At 37.6% G+C, this 17178-nt stretch overlaps 7 protein-coding genes across 9 annotated transcripts; 5 read left to right on the top strand and 2 right to left on the bottom strand.

Moving 5' to 3' along the window:
• Nucleotides 1-113: 113 nt before the first annotated feature.
• Nucleotides 114-1617, bottom strand: LOC105268718 (thioredoxin domain-containing protein 9-like). The gene is given in 4 exon segments (XM_011308505.1): nt 114-306; nt 308-507; nt 613-814; nt 903-1617. Coding segments are annotated over 4 exon segments (657 nt in total). The 5' UTR covers nt 1080-1617; the 3' UTR covers nt 114-228.
• Nucleotides 1618-2566: 949 nt separating this feature from the next.
• LOC105268717 (uncharacterized) lies at nt 2567-3333 on the bottom strand. Its single transcript, XM_011308503.1, has 2 exons — nt 2947-3333; nt 2567-2838 (listed from the first exon to the last, which is right to left on the bottom strand). Exons 1-2 carry the CDS (start codon nt 3207-3209, stop codon nt 2769-2771), a joined length of 333 nt encoding a protein of 110 aa, XP_011306805.1. The 5' UTR covers nt 3210-3333; the 3' UTR covers nt 2567-2768.
• A 241-nt stretch (nt 3334-3574) lies between these two features.
• On the top strand, nt 3575-4499 carry LOC105268716 (sulfated surface glycoprotein 185). The gene is made up of 3 exons (XM_011308502.1): nt 3575-3662; nt 3751-3812; nt 3896-4499. The coding sequence occupies exons 1-3, from the start codon at nt 3614-3616 to the stop codon at nt 4334-4336; spliced, it is 552 nt and encodes a 183-aa protein (XP_011306804.1). The 5' UTR covers nt 3575-3613; the 3' UTR covers nt 4337-4499.
• A 78-nt stretch (nt 4500-4577) lies between these two features.
• On the top strand, nt 4578-5827 carry LOC105268715 (BUB3-interacting and GLEBS motif-containing protein ZNF207-like). The gene is made up of 3 exons (XM_011308501.1): nt 4578-4889; nt 4967-5076; nt 5276-5827. The coding sequence occupies exons 1-3, from the start codon at nt 4838-4840 to the stop codon at nt 5708-5710; spliced, it is 597 nt and encodes a 198-aa protein (XP_011306803.1). The 5' UTR covers nt 4578-4837; the 3' UTR covers nt 5711-5827.
• A 306-nt stretch (nt 5828-6133) lies between these two features.
• LOC105268714 (beta-1,3-glucan-binding protein 1) lies at nt 6134-9300 on the top strand. The gene is made up of 7 exons (XM_011308500.1): nt 6134-6354; nt 6535-6762; nt 6859-7076; nt 7160-7296; nt 7799-8288; nt 8411-8512; nt 8901-9300. Exons 1-7 carry the CDS (start codon nt 6228-6230, stop codon nt 9000-9002), a joined length of 1404 nt encoding a protein of 467 aa, XP_011306802.1. The 5' UTR covers nt 6134-6227; the 3' UTR covers nt 9003-9300.
• Nucleotides 9301-9682: 382 nt separating this feature from the next.
• Nucleotides 9683-14194, top strand: LOC105268712 (venom carboxylesterase-6). The gene is made up of 8 exons (XM_011308495.1): nt 9683-9996; nt 10250-10545; nt 10799-10998; nt 11489-11685; nt 12576-12741; nt 12804-12994; nt 13167-13453; nt 13600-14194. Exons 1-8 carry the CDS (start codon nt 9799-9801, stop codon nt 13808-13810), a joined length of 1746 nt encoding a protein of 581 aa, XP_011306797.1. The 5' UTR covers nt 9683-9798; the 3' UTR covers nt 13811-14194.
• Nucleotides 14195-14349: 155 nt separating this feature from the next.
• Nucleotides 14350-16486, top strand: LOC105268713 (uncharacterized). 3 transcript variants are annotated; one of them, XM_011308499.1, is made up of 4 exons: nt 14350-14523; nt 15008-15176; nt 15303-15515; nt 15767-16486. In XM_011308499.1, the coding sequence occupies exons 1-4, from the start codon at nt 14426-14428 to the stop codon at nt 16226-16228; spliced, it is 942 nt and encodes a 313-aa protein (XP_011306801.1). In that variant the 5' UTR covers nt 14350-14425; the 3' UTR covers nt 16229-16486. The 3 variants fall into 3 exon arrangements, with proteins under 3 accessions (XP_011306801.1, XP_011306799.1, XP_011306800.1); XM_011308497.1 differs by having other exon boundaries at nt 15008-15515; XM_011308498.1 differs by having other exon boundaries at nt 14450-14523; nt 14981-15515.
• The last annotated feature ends 692 nt before the right edge of the window (nt 16487-17178 follow it).

The following is a 17178-nucleotide window of genomic DNA, read 5'->3' as shown; positions in this document are numbered from 1 at the left end:
TTCCTGATGAAACATTTTTATATTTCAGTTTTTACTTATGAGGAGGGCTGAAGGTATTTATAACTCAAATAAAAATTCAATATAAACCACTAAATAAATGTCTATTGTGTTCGATCAGATTGATTCAATTCGTAATTTATTATTTATCAGTGTGCGTGACGTAAACAAATAATAATAATACAAAAAGGTATGCGAATAACTAGGAAAATTCGATCGAATGAGAATAAATCATTCGTTATCAGAACCACTGTCGTCAGAATGAGTTCTGCCTCGAATTGTTTTTGATTTCTTGTTTAGAGAGTAAATTAGACGGCTTCTTTCCCTTTTCTGGTGGATTCAACATGTCACCAGTGTATGATATTGCACCAGACTGGGCTATTCTCCACTCCATCATCTCTGTGGAAAAATCGTCGCAATTTCCGAGATCCGTGAAGCCTACGATCTAGTCTTTTGTCTTGCTGTCTGATATGAGGGCTATCGTGGGAATTATTTTGATCCTCAAACGCCCTGGAACCAAATAATTAGTTGCTTCAAAAAATCCACGTATCTGAGTCGAAGTTCATGACTTCGCTACAGAAATGCAATACAATTAAATATGAATATGAGCCGTACCTGTCAAAAATGGACACCTCTCGACATTCAATTTACAAAACCTCGCCTCCGCATGTTTTTTAGCAAGAATCTGTAGGTGATGATCTGCAATTTTACATCTTGGAGATCCATCCTTGTAAAATAAACAGACAATATTCTTCGATCTTTTCGAAATATCAAAGAAGTCCTTCTCATCAGGAATTTCAGAGTACTCTCCGTGTCTCTGCAAAAACACCAAGCAATTCATTGATGAGCCACGAATATCACCATCTATGGAAATCAATGAAAAAAAATTATGATGGGGTCCTTACAGCAGCCAACCACGCCTGTTTCTGCTGATATACTTTCTTCATCTCCTGTAACCTCTTCTCCCTCAGCTTTTCAATATCATCAATATCCAGGTTCTCCAGAGCTTCAATCTCTCCATCTAATTGACGCTCCACCTGTTTCGCCACCTCCAAGATCTTATGCTGAATAATTCCTTCCATTTCAAACTTCAAAGTCTCAAATCCCAAAATTTGGTGTCGGCGACATCAAAGCTTGGCAATACCTCCCAGTATCATACCTTAATTTGAAATACTAAGAAAAGGAGTCGGGGTAAGTAATTGATGGAAATTCTATTTGGAAGAAATGAATTTGAGAAGGCAATTGATGATTCGACAAAAACTGTTTGACCTCATTTTCGGTATAATGAAATTATGGTGTTATCTTAAGTGATCAGTACACTTTGAATGAATATTGTTTGAGGGAATATCATTTGGATCGAACACTGACAAATCTATCATAATCTAGAATCCACTGGGTTCGATTGAAACATTAGTCTCACCAGAACTAACACGAAAAATGGAAATTTCTCGATTTTTTGGAGTCTCGTGTCTTGTCCTGAATCTATTTCTTTTGTCTCCACTTTATTCTAACATAATTCATGAATCTCTCTATACAAAGCCCTCAGGTCTCCAAAACCTCGTCAAGTGTCACTTAAAAAACGTGAAGAAGTTGCAACCCATCAGCGTCATGATCCATCCTAAAGTAAGCATAATTTCCATTGATTTTGTCTCTTTATAATGGGTTTTTTCCACCTTCCATATCAACAGGTTGATCCTCAAATCCTAGACACAATCATCTCAGAATACACTTTGATGCGTCCAATATATCTCATCCAGGAGAATGGTTTCGTCTCACCATGCAGCGATTCCAAGTACTGTCCTAAGCTGCACAATCTGATCGGAATTTTTAGATCGCTTGATGACATCAATCTACTGAATTGGATATCTCTCTACAATTCCACGTGGAATCCACGAACTAGAATAGTCCTTTGGGTAACCGAACTCACCAATGAAGCCCACCTAAAGACAATTTTCCAAAAATTCAGCTCTTTTGATTGTCAAAATGTTGTTATTTTATCAATGAACGATCCAGAAAACATAATAGCTCACAATTACGACCCCTTCATCCTGACCGACGAGTCAACTCGAGGAGAAGTCAAAATCACTTCACCGGTTGACATGCTTCAACCAACTGTTACTAAAAATATGCACGGCTATCCCATCACCATATCCATGTACAACTCGATCTCCTCAGAACCCGTGGAGACCATCTCCCAATTGGAAACCAACTGCGACCTCAAGATTTTAATGTTCCTGTCATCATGGCTGAATTTTTCGATCAACGTCAAGAGTAGAGCGATCTCTCTGCCAGAATATTACAAGCTCGGGTCACCAAGTGGTAAATCATTCGGAATCTCCTACGATCTAATCACGAATTACTCTGACATTCTAGGTAATACCCAGTCATGGGGATTAGCTGATCATTCTGTAGAGTATCTCCGACCATACGCGCGTTATTTTAGCATAGCCATGCTGCCGATGCCAAAACTAATCCCTGGAATCATCCAAGTCTTCAGATCTTTGGATATCACTATTTACATATTATTGGTGATATTATCAATTATTTCAACGATCTACATGTACGCAAAGGGTATCGATGCGCCCGTTCTGAATACCTTCAGATTGATAATTCAACATCACTTTTACGGAATAGGTTCTACGGTCCCTGATAGAATATATGGCATCAGTTGGATTATATTTACGTTTTTGCTGGTATGTTTTCAGCAGAGTCGTCTTTACTACGAAATAACGAATCCTGTGTTCTACACGGGGCTGGAGACAATAGCGGAACTAGCGAATAGTGATCTCCCTGTGATGGCTGATGAGTATCAGTTCTTGGTGATGAACTCTTCCAGTGATCCTATGAAACAGAAGATAGCGAGTAGAACGCTGATTCAAGGGGATTACCTTAGCTGTAGAAGACGATTAGACAGGGGTGAAGATCTAGCTTGTATAATAGACACTTTACTCCCTGTAACATCTCCATATAATCGGTCGAGTACTCCTGAAACGGTTGATGACAATCCCCGATACATTTATTGTATGCATGACGTCGTAGGAGAGTATTGGCAGACGATTTTCGTGAGGAAGGGCTTCCCATATGTGTGGAATTTTGATAAGGGCCTCGAACGATTGATGCAGGCAGGAATCATTGCTAAATGGATAAATGAAGATATCGATGGAATCGAGTATGTACTTGGAGATGAGGCGATTCCGTTGAATCTCTCTCATTTTGATGGACCTTTGAAGGTGTTCCTTATCGGGATAGCACTCTCGGTGGGGCTCTTTATTTATGAAATTATTTGGTACAGAATGACACAGAAATAAAAATTACTCTGTCATTTATCCAACAATGGTTTTAGTATAAATTAAATTGAAGATATTGTTATTTGTCGACGTGTGATCGTGAGAGTGATGAATAAATCTAATCAAATTCGGGAGATAATAAAGACAATGACTTTTGTTTAATTGTTTCGTATTTTTCCTGTTGACTTTTCCACGGAAGAAAACAAATTTCATATCGCTGATTAACGATTTCCGTCAAACGTCACGTTCTACCCTCGAGCTATCAACTATGCAGTAGGTATATAAAGGTGATTGCCGAAATTAGTTATCAGACTTAAAAAGAATCAATTATGTTGAAGTGCTTCTTAATTCTGTCCGCGATTTGTTGTTGTGTTAACAGTAAGTTCTGAAATTTTTATGATAAAATAATAAATTGCACAACGACAGTGAATGTTGATTGATTTCGATTTTTTTTCTTTTTATTTAGCACAAAATCGAGATATCGTGATCTCAAATAATGGTGTGTATCATCAATTGAACCATCCAAAGGTAAAAAATTCTCTAGACTATTTTTCAATTAATCGATTTATTTGTTTATTTATTTCCAATTATGAGCTGATTTATTATGTTAGGAGGCCATGGAGAATTCATCCGAACCGAATTTCATAACGATCAGATCAGGAAAAAATCCTTTTCTTAGAAGCATTTTCGGATTCAGACGGGGGATCGCTCAATTTCATCAAGCATCGAATGATCGATCACGTAGATATTGCTGTGGGGTTGCAAAAGCAGGAGTTCGAGGCCTTCGACCTGTCCCTTCAGTCCTTCCACCTGCTGTTCCTCGACCTCCACCAGGATATCCTATCCTACCTCCGCGAACGCCGCCAATAACTTCTCGACTTCGTCCTTCACCACCAGCCTATCCTATCCTATCTCCGCCAATACCGCCAGTAACTTCTCGACTTCGTCCTTCACCAGGAGTCTATCCTATTCTATCTCCTGGACCACCGCCAGGAAATTCTCGACTTTATCCGTCACCATCTCGTATCCGTCCTGTCTCCTATCGTGGATGAGTCGTGGATGAGTCGTGGATAAATCATTTTTGAGTTGGAAAGTAATATTTACAATTCAGTAATTCCATTATGAGTATTTACTTAGAATAATCAGCAAGGAAGTATCTGTTATCCTTGAATGCATCTTATCAATAAATCGAAAAATTAAGGTTGATTGATCAAAGTAATGATTTTTTATTTGTATCCCTTGATCTTTCATTTTAATTCTCCTAACTCTCTTCAGAGATATTTATTAAAAGCGAAGGTCACAGCCTTTTTATTTTGAATTCTGAATTTCGAGTGGTAGTAATAACGAAAACAATGATATTAATTTTCCCGAATCATATCCTTTTGTATAATTTTTTACACATGTTGGTGTTTACATAATAAAACTGGAACTGAGCATATGCGAGCACGAAAAGTCACGTCCTACCGTCGCAATCATCCAGTAAAAATCATATAAAGATGCCAACCTAAATTTATAACTGACAGCAAATATTATAGCTTTGGAAAACGTAAGCCATGCTGCGCTCCGGATTAATTTGCTTTGCAGTTTGTGTCTATTGTGTGAACAGTGAGTCTTGATAATTGTCTATTAGTGTTAAGCACCCAAATAAAAAAGAGATTTAATTAATTTTATTATTGGTTTAGCACAAGAAGACATTATCTCTAATGGTCGCGCTTCCACTAAATTCCATCTTCCAAGAACCCTGACTGGAGCCAAACCTGTGCCAACTGTCCAGCGATTATCAAATCCAAAGGTAACGCACTTCGTAGGTTTTTCCCTGATCGATTTAATGGATCAGGTCCCATTAAATTACCTGAAAAATACTAAACTTCCATAGACCGTTGATTATTCATTACGAGGAGAAAGTCATTGACTGGATTTTAAGCGGATAAAAATCATGGCAATTGAAATTCCCTGGAAGATTTCATAACATTGAATTTTTTGTTTTACAGGAAGATAGTGATAATCGCGACCTAATCAATGGATCAACAGCTTCTCCTGACCAGGTTCATGATGGCTCGCAGTCAATCCGTTTTAAACGCGCACCTATTTTGCCGATTGGTCATCTTTCGTCCTTACGTACACGTGCAATTACACGACTTCTTCCGCCACGTCTTCCTCCAGTTTTACCTCGTGTTCCGCCAGTTTTACCTCGTGTTCCGCCAGTTTTACCTCTTGTTCCTCCAGTTTTACCTCGTGTTCCGCCAGTTTTACCTCGTGTTCCGCCAGTTTTACCTCGCGTTCCTCCAATTCTTCCTATTATTCCTCCAGTTCTTCCTATTATTCCTCCAGTTCTTCCGGTTGCGTCTGCAAGTCGTCTGCTTCTACATTCACAGCTTTCACCATCACGCATACTTTCTCCCTGGCTTTCGGATTCTACAGCATAAATAATAATATTGTACAACCACTTCATATGAAAATAAATTTTTTTTAATCCAAAATATCTTCAAGAGCTACATCTGCAAATAGAAAAATAGTCGACAAAATACATAATAATATTAAATAAATATTACTTGAGGGTGTAATTATAAATTATAAACAGCAAGATGGTGATTAGAAAATATAATTGCATAAGATTATCACCAATATATACTCTGGCGGCCGCCAAAATGGCCGACGAAATCTATTCACGCTTCAAATCTATATCTGTGATCCGATTATACAACACTGAAGTCACAGAGCGAATAAAAAATAGAAGAAACAATAATAAGGAAAACAAGTTCCTTCAGTAACATCTCACAAGGAAAAAGAATGATATCAGAATATCCCCTACTACCAGGATAACATAGAGTCATTTAATTATCTCTGTAAAATCCCTGGTCTCTCGCCAGTGCTGTTATGCAGTCTCGAGAAGTCACAACGAAGTGCTAAGACTTTTGCATATTCTCTAAAATAAAAACAATTATGGTCCAGATTCTATTAATTTTTCCGTTATTATTATGGAATTTTGGATTATCCGGGGGTACATACACTCCACCTCAAGCTAGAGTAGAGCCTCTCTATCCAAAAGGAATAAGGATATCAATTCCAGGTGAAACCTTCCTGTAATAAAAAATTCGAATTTTCCACACAAAGGGAATTGGATGTGAAAAACAATATGAAATAATATGAAAGTTAAATGAATGTATGAGTGAGAATTATTGGCAAAATGACGATTAGCAATTATTGTTAACTTATGACATAATTTAATCCATACTCTATTGAAATACAGATGAGCAAGGAATAACACTAGTTGCCTTCCACGTTCGAATCAATGAAGAATTCGAAGGATTAGAAGCTGGTACTATTGCAGTAGACGTATTGAGAGTGCGAAATGGCCGTTGGAAATACGAGGATCGAACAACAAAATTGAAATTAGGAGATAAAGTTTACTATTGGGTGCACGTTGTGTACGAAGGTCTTGGCTACAATCTTCTGTTCCAAGAGCACGAGGTCACTGGTGAGGCAGTCGGTCATATCAAAAGGTCAATTAATTATTGATTAAGCATAATCGTAAACCTGATTGACACGCCATTTTCCTCGTTTCTGAAAATAGATTTCTATGACGTCAGTGGTAATAGAGTCAATGTTAATGGTGATCCGATATCCTCGGGAGCGGATAATCCTAATTGTCAGATTTCACCGACTTTAGTCGTAGATATATCTACGGGCAAGCGAAATGCTGTCTGTGCTGGACAACTTTTATTCGAGGATGAATTCAGCACCTTCAATGACACAATATGGAAGACAATTGAACAGTTTTCACGTGCTCCTGTAAGATTCTCCACTTTATTTGTCATTTCGAGGAGTTGACTGTCTAAATGTTGATACCTGTCATGATTTTCTGTCCTAAATAGGATTACCCCTTTGTCATTTATCGAAATGATATGAGAAACGTGAAAGTTGGGGCTGGAGAACTTCAATTAACACCGACGCTTATGGAAAAGGAATATGGAAAGGACTTCATTGAACATGGGAGTCTGACACTTCCGAAGTAATCATAATGATAATTAATTTCAATTGATTTTTTGCGAACATTTTAATTTTTAATCAAAGAAAAAAGTGTGAATCACGTAAATTTCAATTTGTAGGGGTGAGGAGGGTAAAATGGACCCCCAGAACAGAAACTCGTTCTTCAACGATTTCTACTCCTCAAATCATTAGTTCTTACCCTCAAAAGCATCCACCAATGTGTGCAACGCGTCGACAAAACAAACATTTCGAGGGGAAGATGGGTAAAATGGACTTTCCTCCCTCTCACGATTTCTTGAAACGCGGATCAAGGCATCCATCACTCCGCCCGTCCATCCTCATAAAAAATGAGGAAAAACCTTGGGAAATATAAAAAAAGAGAGGGTCCATTTTACCCGTGCCTGCCCTATATTAATCCTAAATTTATGATTCTAGATATTAAACTCTGAATATCTGACTGACACACGCAGTGATTTTTAGAAATATTTTTTTTTTATATTCAATATTATAATTATTTGTTTTAGATGCACAGCAAAGGTGGACACACCTGAATGCACTCGTACTGCATTTGGCAGCTACATATTGCCACCAGTGGCGTCTGGTTGTGTGAATACAAGGAATTCGTTTGCCTTCATGTACGGAAAAATTGATGTACGTGCAAAATTACCGAAGGGTGACTGGATATATCCGGTTATGACTTTAGAACCGTTGGATAACGACCCAAATGCACCGGACACGATTCAACAGTTGAGAATTGCCGAATCGGCGGGTAATGAACAGCTGCAGGTCATTGGTGGATCTGATATCAGTGGTCATGTCATTTATGGCGGTCCCATCGCACATTTGACTGCTGCCAGTACTGGACCCGCTGAACGTGCGAGGAGATATTCACCGGAGGCTTGGTCCGATTCGTTTCACACGTATACTCTGGAGTGGCGAAAAAACAGAGTTGTCGTTAAAGTTGATGATGTGGAATATGGAAGTGCTACGATTGATGCCAATTTTGATAAACCGGTAATTATATAAATGTAGGATTGTAATCGTGATCTCATATTCATTAAACGGGTAATGAACTATATTAGAATCGAACTGGTAATTAAAAATCACCAGTTCCTCATGAGATTATGATTTTTCAGTTTTACATAACTCTAGCGGTTGGAGCTGGTGGTTCCACGGAGTTCCCAGATCAGACCAGCAGTGGGTTGAATCAGAAACCTTGGAGAAATGTTGCGTCTAAGGTCAGTTTAACCATACTCCACACCCATAAATAGCCAGAATTCACGGTTTTTTATTTTTTTGGCAAATTATCGATGGAATTGATGTGAAAAAATATATTGTTCTTGCATTTTGTCATTATTCAATCCCTCACGAAGTTTTATGGTGGTGCGATTATGTTCATGCATTTTCTCCGCAGTTTTGTGGTTCTCTTTAAGTTCCGAAAAGAAACGTAAAAAAATGGTCGCAGTACTTTGAAATTTCACTATATTTTTTTGCGTCAATCTCATAGTAAGTTTGCTAGAAAAATTAATAAAACATTAATTTTGATCATACATATAGGTGCACCCTTAATAAACCGACTCTCTGACCTAGTGAACAACGACATAAATCTTTCATTTTTATTCACAGGCTTTATTCGATTACTACAATTCCACTCCAGTTTGGTCAGCAACATGGCGAAATACGGATAGGGATTTGAGAATTGATTATGTCAAAGTTTGGGCTTTATAATCATCACCAGACATTCATTTTCTCACATTTTTGTCCGAGGGGAAGATCCCGTTAATATGGACGCCCGAGAGTAAAATGATTGTTACGAAAAAAGGGGGGGGGGAGGTTTAAAAATCGGGAATTACAGAATATTAATAATACCAAATTTTTAAAACGAAATGCGTGCAAGATAGACTTGTAAAAATAAAAATATAATAATATTGTATTGTATTGATTATCCACTTGCAAATGAATGAATCAAGAATAATGTATGAAGTAATTAACAATAATGAATGGTTAGTGTTGTCTGATCATGGAATCTGATTTTTTCCTGACTGATTTTCTCCTTTTTATCCAGTTTTATCAAAACGCAAAAAGAAATACAGGTTTAATTATTCCCGCAGGTCTATTACGTCGATACTAATTAATTCATTTATCGAACTGAATCGTTATGACAATGCTAATGGTAATTAATGCAACAATGCAACGGTATTGATTCATTAACAGTAGATCATTCTCTCATTGACTTTTTTCCCTCAGGAATTTGAACAATCCGTTCATGTGCAGCAAATTATCTATAATTATGTCCGCAATGAGAATTATTTCCGATCTCTTTCAGTAATCTTCCTTCCTCTTTCCACAAAGAAATCTATAAAACAGCCAGTATCATCTGACTTAATGATATATCCAACAGTCTCTCACCTCTCAGCAGTCGAGTTTCTACCTCCAACGAGTGAGCGGCGATTGCTTGACTAGTTCAATTCGCTTATCGGAGTTAATTACCTACAACGCGAATTACAATCATTACGCGCAAATAATGTATGCCATAGACAGGGCTTTAACAATTATCGCGGTGTTATTATTCTGCAGTGGTTTTGTCTGGTCATCGCCAATAGTCAAGATCACAAATGGAACTTTGAAGGGATCTCTCATGAAGACAAGATATGGAAGGGAATTCCCCGCATTCAGAGGAATCCCCTATGCACTCCCGCCCTTGGGCGAACTCAGATTTGAGGTAAAATATTCTGTAATATCCACTAAAAAAGAACTGATTATAAACATTTTAATAAAAAAAATATAATTCCTGTAATTAATTCTCTTTCATTGATGTTGAATTTTAAATTGTGTGAGTACTCGCACGTTTGAGGGTGATTACTATCATCAACTTTTTTTTGCGCAGTGAATTAATAAGTGTTTGTCCATTTTCGAGATTATAAGAAAGGACTTCGTACAATTTTCTGAATTTTGTTAATTGCAATGATTCGTAGCCACCGAAACCAGCGGCTGCGTGGAGTGGGGTACGGTCTGCTGAGGGAGATGCTGAGATATGCACGCAGAGAAATATTTATACTCATCAGAAGGAAGTCGTTGGAGTTGAAGATTGTCTATATCTCAATGTTTACACTCCAAAGCTCCCAAGTTCTACTGACAGAGAATTTTCTCACTATCCCGTTATGATATGGTTTCATGGGGGTGGATGGGTAACTGGAGCTGGACATTCGGAATTCTATGGACCCAAGTTTCTGCTCGATCACGATGTCATCCTGGTAACTGTGAACTTCAGGTATCTGAATACCGAATTATAATTATATTATACCCAATTACAACAGTTATTGTTTTTCCCTTCTCATCGGTACAATTATTTGGCTCTCGACGATCTCCTAAGCCGCCCAAGGAAAATAATTAATTCCATCATTCGGAGTTAATTGTTAATTAACGGTTTACCGATTTGAGTGAAATGTCTCAAGCCACTGCTTCAATCTAAAGTGAAAAATTACTTCATTCTGCTTTTTTGTTTTTATTTAACTTCTACTTAGATTGGGACCATTAGGTTTTCTGAGCACTGAAGACTTGGTTTCACCTGGAAATCAGGGAATGAAGGACCAGTCACAAGCAATTCGATGGGTCCATGACAATATTGCAGCGTTTGGTGGTGATCGAAATCGAGTGACGGTATTCGGCGAAAGTGCGGGCGGAGCAAGTACTCATTACCATATGATGAGTCCTCTCTCTCAAGGTACTTTCACATTGCCATAAATAAGAATTAATTAATTGATTCATCCATTAATTCATTAATTAATTGATTGATTCATTCATTCATTTTAGTTACTGATTTCATTAACAGCGTGTGTTGAAAAAAATCACTCTTTTAATATATAAAATATGAAAATCATGTCAATGTGTCATGTCAAATGATTTCGATCTCGATACGAGACATGAACTTAATTAAACATAATTTACTTCAGATATCCAATGCCATTGAGATTCTAGTCCGAATTAATGCACTATTTGAATACAGATTACTTTGAATAGGAATTTGTGCATCGCTTTTCAGGAAACTGACAGAAAACTCGTTAAACTAGTTTCCAGTATACCAAAAGATATTTAATGAGTCTTCACTTCGCGTGGCAAACACTCTAATTAGTAATGCATGCAATAAGTTTTGTACCGACATTGCCCTTGATTTTGAAATCACATCCGATTAACCGGCATTATTTATTTAAAAGATTATTTCCATCGGGGAATCTCTCACAGTGGAACAGCTTTATGTCCATGGGTGCTGACGAGACCAGGAGTTGCTAAACAACAAGCCATACGTCTCGGAGAAATCCTCAATTGTCCAACAGAGAGTTCAACTTCACTTTTGCAATGTTTGAAGAAGAAAGATCATGTGGAAATAATTGCCACCGATCGTGAATTCCAGGTGAATACCACAGCTCTTAGAAAATTGAAAATAGAATGATTGATTATATGGACAATGAGTAATTACAAGTAACAGCAAATATTAGAATATAGTGAACAAATTCTCAAATCGCTCTGACGACTTTCTAGGGATTAACGAGTCGAACACTTCAGACTCATTGGAAAGGCATAAATATTTGTATGAAGTTATTTCAAATTAGTCAATCCCTTCCACGTTCCACTGACATTATATTAACGGCTGCACGAAATCATCTATGCCGGTCTCGCATGCAAGTGAGATTAACGTCATTCATGTTGTTATTTTGCAATTCCGATTACAGACATTGGAAACATAATGATAATTGTGGTATAATTTTACATCTGAAAAATACTAACGGATGTGTGAAGTTGAAGAAATGAGAAATGAGTTTTACCAGCTAGAGTGCTATACTGCAGGAAAATTAAATCGGTATTAGTCATTTCGAATAAATCGCGGTGATGCAATGATCTCATTATCTAAAATCACAACTCATACTAAATTCTCCTCTAAGTAGGAACTGCGAAAATCATTCGCGTATGGATAAACGGAAAGATTGCACCAGAGTCATAAACAATATTGAAATTATCTCGAAATTTGACGTGCGAAAAACCGGTTTTTTGTACTTAAATTTGCATAATTAACCGGGATATTCGCGCATTGATGTAATCACTGCACGCCAACAGAAAAATGCATTTCGTCACTGTGTCAATTACAGTACTAGTAAAACTTCACTTGTCAACAGATTGCAGTTCAGTGATCATGAATTTATCCCAGACAGCCGTGCAAGTGGTTGCACTAGGATTTTCATATTAGATCTATGAACTAGGATATTTGCTGTCCGATTCATTAATGATCGTCAATATTTTTTTTAGATCTTCGACTACGATCCCATGATTCCCTTCAAACCTGTTATAGAACCCGACCATCCCGGTGCATTTTTGAAGGAAGAACCTGCTCAAACTCTCAAAAATGGCCACATGTTAGATATCCCTTGGATGACGGGATTCAATTCCCAGGAAGGCGCCATCAAAGTGGCTGGTAAGCACGAGAAAATCACTCTCTGCGGAGGATAATTTCATTGCATCTTCTGTCACCATCAGGTCTCTACGGGATAGAAGATAAAAAATATCTCAGGATGTTTAATGAGAAATTCATGGAGTTGGCGCCTCTGTCACTGATGTACGAACACACTTGCCCCAAAGATCAGCATGACGATGTGTCTAGGAAAATTCGAAAATTCTATCTGGGAGACAAACCTGCCGATGAGTCAACGAGATTCAATGTCATTGATGTAATGATGATTATTATTCATTTATCCGACAATTTTCTGACTCACTGGACAAATTTCATTTAATAAAAAAATAATAGTTGAAGATAGAATAAATTGTAACTAATCCCGAGTTGTGTATTCTATATATTCTATATAGAATATATATTTGTAATATATATTTGTATTTGTATAGATGTATTCTGATGCTTGGTTCAATGTCGGCGCTGACATGGCAGTCAGGGATCACCTGGAGGTCCTATCGAGTCCAATTTATTATTACTACTTTGCATACAGAGGTAGTGCATCATTCTCTAAAATATTCGGCGATGAAACGAAAGATTATGGAGTTTCTCATGCTGACGAGCTGCAATACCTCTTCCCCGTCGGTGAACAATTGTTTAAAGACACTCCGTTCACCAAAGAGGATCACAGAATAGCCGACGTTATGACAAAATTGTGGACGAATTTTGCGAAAACTGGGTGAGTTTAAAATCATGACAAATGAGCCGTTAAAAATCATCAACTTAATGTTCAGGAAATTTTTTTTTCTCTAACTCATTCAGGCAGTTAGGCGAATTAAGCAATATCTTGTATGGAAGTTTAATTCAATTTTTTAATCATTCCAGAAATCCTACACCTCGGGTGACATCAGAATTTCCTATGACATGGAAGCCAGTGAAGACTGATGCTCTCGAATATTTATTAATCGACAATTCAATGAATTTCAAGATGTCTAAACATCTTCTCAAAGACAGAATGGAGTTCTGGGCATCATTGCCGCACCGGGAGAGTGTGAACACATCCAATAAGCCATCTTTCCAGCGGGACGAGCTTTAGAGCTTTATTTTACAAAAAAATTACTTCCTGGAATTACTTCCATTGACAATTAATTGGCGGTCACAGTTGATAATAATTTCGTTTTAAACCATCTACTAACGGTTCGAGTCTTAAATGCACTTCTCATCAGGGTAAATTTATTTAGTACAATTTCGCGTAATAAAAATTCATAATTGATTAAAATATATTCCGTAAGAACGGAAAAACCGATGAATAAGGGGAACTAATCATCACAAGTTGCAAGAATTGGAGCTAGACGTCAGTGTGCTGTGGAAATTCAACACTTCGCGTTTGTCTTGCCATTCAAATTCAAGATGTATAGTTTGTCAAGGAAAACTACCTAGTTACGAATAAATCAATGACTCCAGTCGTGGATAGAATGTATTTTCTCGGGTTTCCCCAGATTATTTGTTCCTTTGGAATACATAAACAAAACTCATTCAGTGCGTTGTCAACTCATTCAATTAGATATCAGGAATTTCCGCGTGGATTTCTTAATTACAAACCGCAAATCAGGTTTTTCATTCATAAATTTATTGACTTTCACTCGAGTTAGACTCGACCTTGCAGTGAACATGAACTATTCGAAGAGACATAAGAAGGTTACACAGACCGATGAAGCAGATAGTAACGCATATTCTCATCGGAAAAAGTTGCCCCATAACATTCCTGTGGTTAAAAGACAATTTCGATTATTGCTGGCTTCGATTTAGGTAGGTGATTTAATAGAGTGATTAATTTGCTCAGCAGCTGGAATGTTCAGATTTGGATTAACGATGGATGAAGAGTTGAGGTTGAATCTATCAAGTGTAACGATTGGATTAGATTATTATATTATTAGTCAAGCGGCTAATTTCAACTTCACTGGGCTGATGAAATGAGTAAAATAATTGCGAAGCCTGTAGTTGATTAAGAAATTTGTTTGCAATTTTTTGCGGTTGTTGAATCAACTTTCGTACAAGATTTATTAACGTGACAAGAAATAGGTAGTTATATTTTTTTTAGCAGCGAATGTGTCATTGGAATATTGAATTAACTTCACGAGGTTATGAATGCATGAAACGACTCATGAGTGATTACTTCATTTTCAAATCTTTAGTGAATCGGTAGTCCAATGAAATTAATTTGATTGTTCGTCAGAAAATATATTATGCTAGATTATTCGCTCAGATTGAAAAAATCGAATTAATTCAAAAGAGTAAAGATGGAGGACGGAGGAAGAACAGCTTCAGACGTCCAGAAAGACGAAATGCTTTTAAAAATGCAGGAAAGACTGAAAGCACCCCTGGAATGGCCTTCGATAGACTCCTGTAAGATCCTGGACGTGCAACCCCAACACTTCGACGAAGTATTGCGTCTGATAAAGGTGAATGAAAAAACAATAAGAAATGTGCACGGGAAGAATGAACATTTACAATGTGATTTAGAAAGTCGCCCCATTACATGCTGTACAGTATCGTACATATGTATGAATTTCCTTATTCAATTGCAGCGACACTATTTCAAGGACGATCCTATGTGTGCGTCGGCAGGACTTGTAAAAGATCCGCTGTCTGTGGAATGTTACTTGGATTACATTCGCGTGTGGATGAAGGATACGACAAGTCTCGTTGCTTTAAGCTCCAAATCTGAACGAGTCGTGGGTGTTGTAGTTGCTAGACCCAATATTGAAGTAGATCGGAGCATAACTTATTCAAGAATGCAGGTTAATTAGCCCCATGAATTTTATAACATAATTGGAGCGCACTTAAAATTAATTGGCTTTGCAGAATTTCGTGAAACGAAAATTGTAGTTCGTGAGGATTTGCAAGATTTGCCATTAACTACTTTAAAGTTAAATGTTTAAAGAATTTATTATAATTGAAAGTTTCATAAGATTTTGCAATTGTTTTGTATCTACTAATTGTACACTTTGATTCGTTTGTTCTGTTTACATTTTGTTTCGTTAATTCGTAGATTCATGAAGGTGAAGTACTGGAGAAAATAATGGATTTCAAGAATACATTGGTTAAACAAGCAGATGTTCATAATTACTTCAACTGTCGTGAGATATTCCGTCTTTACATTCTCTGCGTTCATCCGAGTTATCGGTCAAAGGGTTTAGGGACAGCTCTCCTTGAGGCTTTCATTTTGATGGCAATTGCTTTACAAATGCCTGCCATCGTGGCTCTACTCACTTCTGGTGTTACTCAGGAATTAGCCATGAGATTGGGCTTCAAAGTATTGAATGAAATTCAGTACAGCCGGTGGATCCTCAACGACAAGGCGGTATTTATCAACCCGGGTGTAGGGAATTATTCAGCTGCATTGTTTGGAATGCTGACCCCTTCAATGGAATATTTAGAAAATATCTGGAGGGAAAGGAGAATTTTGAAGAGGGAAGAAGAACGTCGTAGGAACAAACGAAAGCATCGTTAGAACTTGCTGATATTGCCATCCTTATCCGCCTGTTAAAATGCCATATACCTAGGGGCAGAATGGACATCCGGGGCAAACTGGACATTACGACGATTGAGAGGCTTTTCACAAATATCTCCGGAGCTAGGAGACATCGGACAATTCTTATAAGAACATCTGTTGTAGAGCAAAATGAGACTTAGAAAAAAAGGATGTATGAAAATTTCGATGTCTTCCATCACTTGAGAGATATCGAATAAAAACTGATTTAAAACATCATGCGAACGTACAGTCAAAAAGGATTGACTAAAGTAGAGGCTCAGTTCTGGGGGTTTGAGTGACCCCATTGGCATTGTAGCGACGCCCCCCCAAGAGAGAGAGGGGGCTCCCCACATAATGGTGGGGGGTCTGCCCGTCAGACAACTCGGTAACTGCCTCAGTATAGTGAATATTGTCAGAGGAGTAACCTCGGCCGTAACCCCCACTCTCCGAAATCCCCACTTGTGGCCGTGTTCCCCACCAGGCGAGCCGAACAAAACCGAAGTTACTTCTTTGGTAATATTCAGTATAGCAGTCCTGTTGTTGGAGGGATCAGTCCATTTGGTGAATGTAGTTTTCTGCGTTACCAAATTGAATTTTGTTTTTTATTATAAAATTTCGAATTTCCACATTTCAGTAAATACCTCCTCCATTTTCATGCTCCCCTGATACCTTTTTGAAAATTTCGAATTTTCCTATTTCAGTGAATACCTCCTCGATTTTCATGCTCACCTGATACTTTTTTGAAAATTTTGAATTTTTCAATTTCAGTGAATACCTCCTCGATTTTCATGCTTCCCTGATACTTTTTTGAAAATTTTGAATTTTTCCATTTCCGTGAATTCCTCCTCAATTGTCATGCTCCCCTGATACTTTTTCGAAAATTCTGAATTTTTAAATGTTCGTAAATACCTTCTCGACTGTCATGCTCC

This window comes from Fopius arisanus, unplaced genomic scaffold (assembly GCF_000806365.1).
Source record: "Fopius arisanus strain USDA-PBARC FA_bdor unplaced genomic scaffold, ASM80636v1 scaffold00060, whole genome shotgun sequence".
Classification (NCBI taxonomy): Eukaryota; Metazoa; Arthropoda; class Insecta; order Hymenoptera; family Braconidae; genus Fopius; species Fopius arisanus.
Note: the sequence above shows the minus strand (reverse complement) of the source record. Positions and strands in the feature narration are given on the sequence as shown.

Bases quoted from the DNA above. Each gene is read 5' to 3' on its own strand.
- LOC105268717 (XM_011308503.1), bottom strand. From the start codon at position 3,209: ATGAGAGAGATTCAACGGAATCGCCTCATCTCCAAGTACATACTCGAT. The intron at 2,839-2,946 runs GTAAAGTGTCTA...TCTGTTTCATAG, and splicing joins ATATGGAGATGTTACAGGGA to GATCACTGGAAGAGTTCATC.
- LOC105268716 (XM_011308502.1), top strand. From the start codon at position 3,614: ATGTTGAAGTGCTTCTTAATTCTGTCCGCGATTTGTTGTTGTGTTAAC. The intron at 3,663-3,750 runs GTAAGTTCTGAA...CTTTTTATTTAG, and splicing joins GATTTGTTGTTGTGTTAACA to CACAAAATCGAGATATCGTG. The intron at 3,813-3,895 runs GTAAAAAATTCT...TTATTATGTTAG, and splicing joins ATCAATTGAACCATCCAAAG to GAGGCCATGGAGAATTCATC.
- LOC105268715 (XM_011308501.1), top strand. From the start codon at position 4,838: ATGCTGCGCTCCGGATTAATTTGCTTTGCAGTTTGTGTCTATTGTGTG. The intron at 4,890-4,966 runs GTGAGTCTTGAT...TTATTGGTTTAG, and splicing joins TTGTGTCTATTGTGTGAACA to CACAAGAAGACATTATCTCT. The intron at 5,077-5,275 runs GTAACGCACTTC...TTTGTTTTACAG, and splicing joins AGCGATTATCAAATCCAAAG to GAAGATAGTGATAATCGCGA.
- LOC105268714 (XM_011308500.1), top strand. From the start codon at position 6,228: ATGGTCCAGATTCTATTAATTTTTCCGTTATTATTATGGAATTTTGGA. The intron at 6,355-6,534 runs GTGAAACCTTCC...ATTGAAATACAG, and splicing joins AATAAGGATATCAATTCCAG to ATGAGCAAGGAATAACACTA. The intron at 7,077-7,159 runs GTAAGATTCTCC...TGTCCTAAATAG, and splicing joins AACAGTTTTCACGTGCTCCT to GATTACCCCTTTGTCATTTA.
- LOC105268712 (XM_011308495.1), top strand. From the start codon at position 9,799: ATGTATGCCATAGACAGGGCTTTAACAATTATCGCGGTGTTATTATTC. The intron at 10,999-11,488 runs GTACTTTCACAT...TTTATTTAAAAG, and splicing joins GATGAGTCCTCTCTCTCAAG to ATTATTTCCATCGGGGAATC. The intron at 11,686-12,575 runs GTGAATACCACA...TATTTTTTTTAG, and splicing joins CCACCGATCGTGAATTCCAG to ATCTTCGACTACGATCCCAT.
- LOC105268713 (XM_011308497.1), top strand. From the start codon at position 14,426: ATGAAGCAGATAGTAACGCATATTCTCATCGGAAAAAGTTGCCCCATA. The intron at 14,524-15,007 runs GTAGGTGATTTA...TTAATTCAAAAG, and splicing joins TATTGCTGGCTTCGATTTAG to AGTAAAGATGGAGGACGGAG. The intron at 15,516-15,766 runs GTTAATTAGCCC...GTTAATTCGTAG, and splicing joins TAACTTATTCAAGAATGCAG to ATTCATGAAGGTGAAGTACT.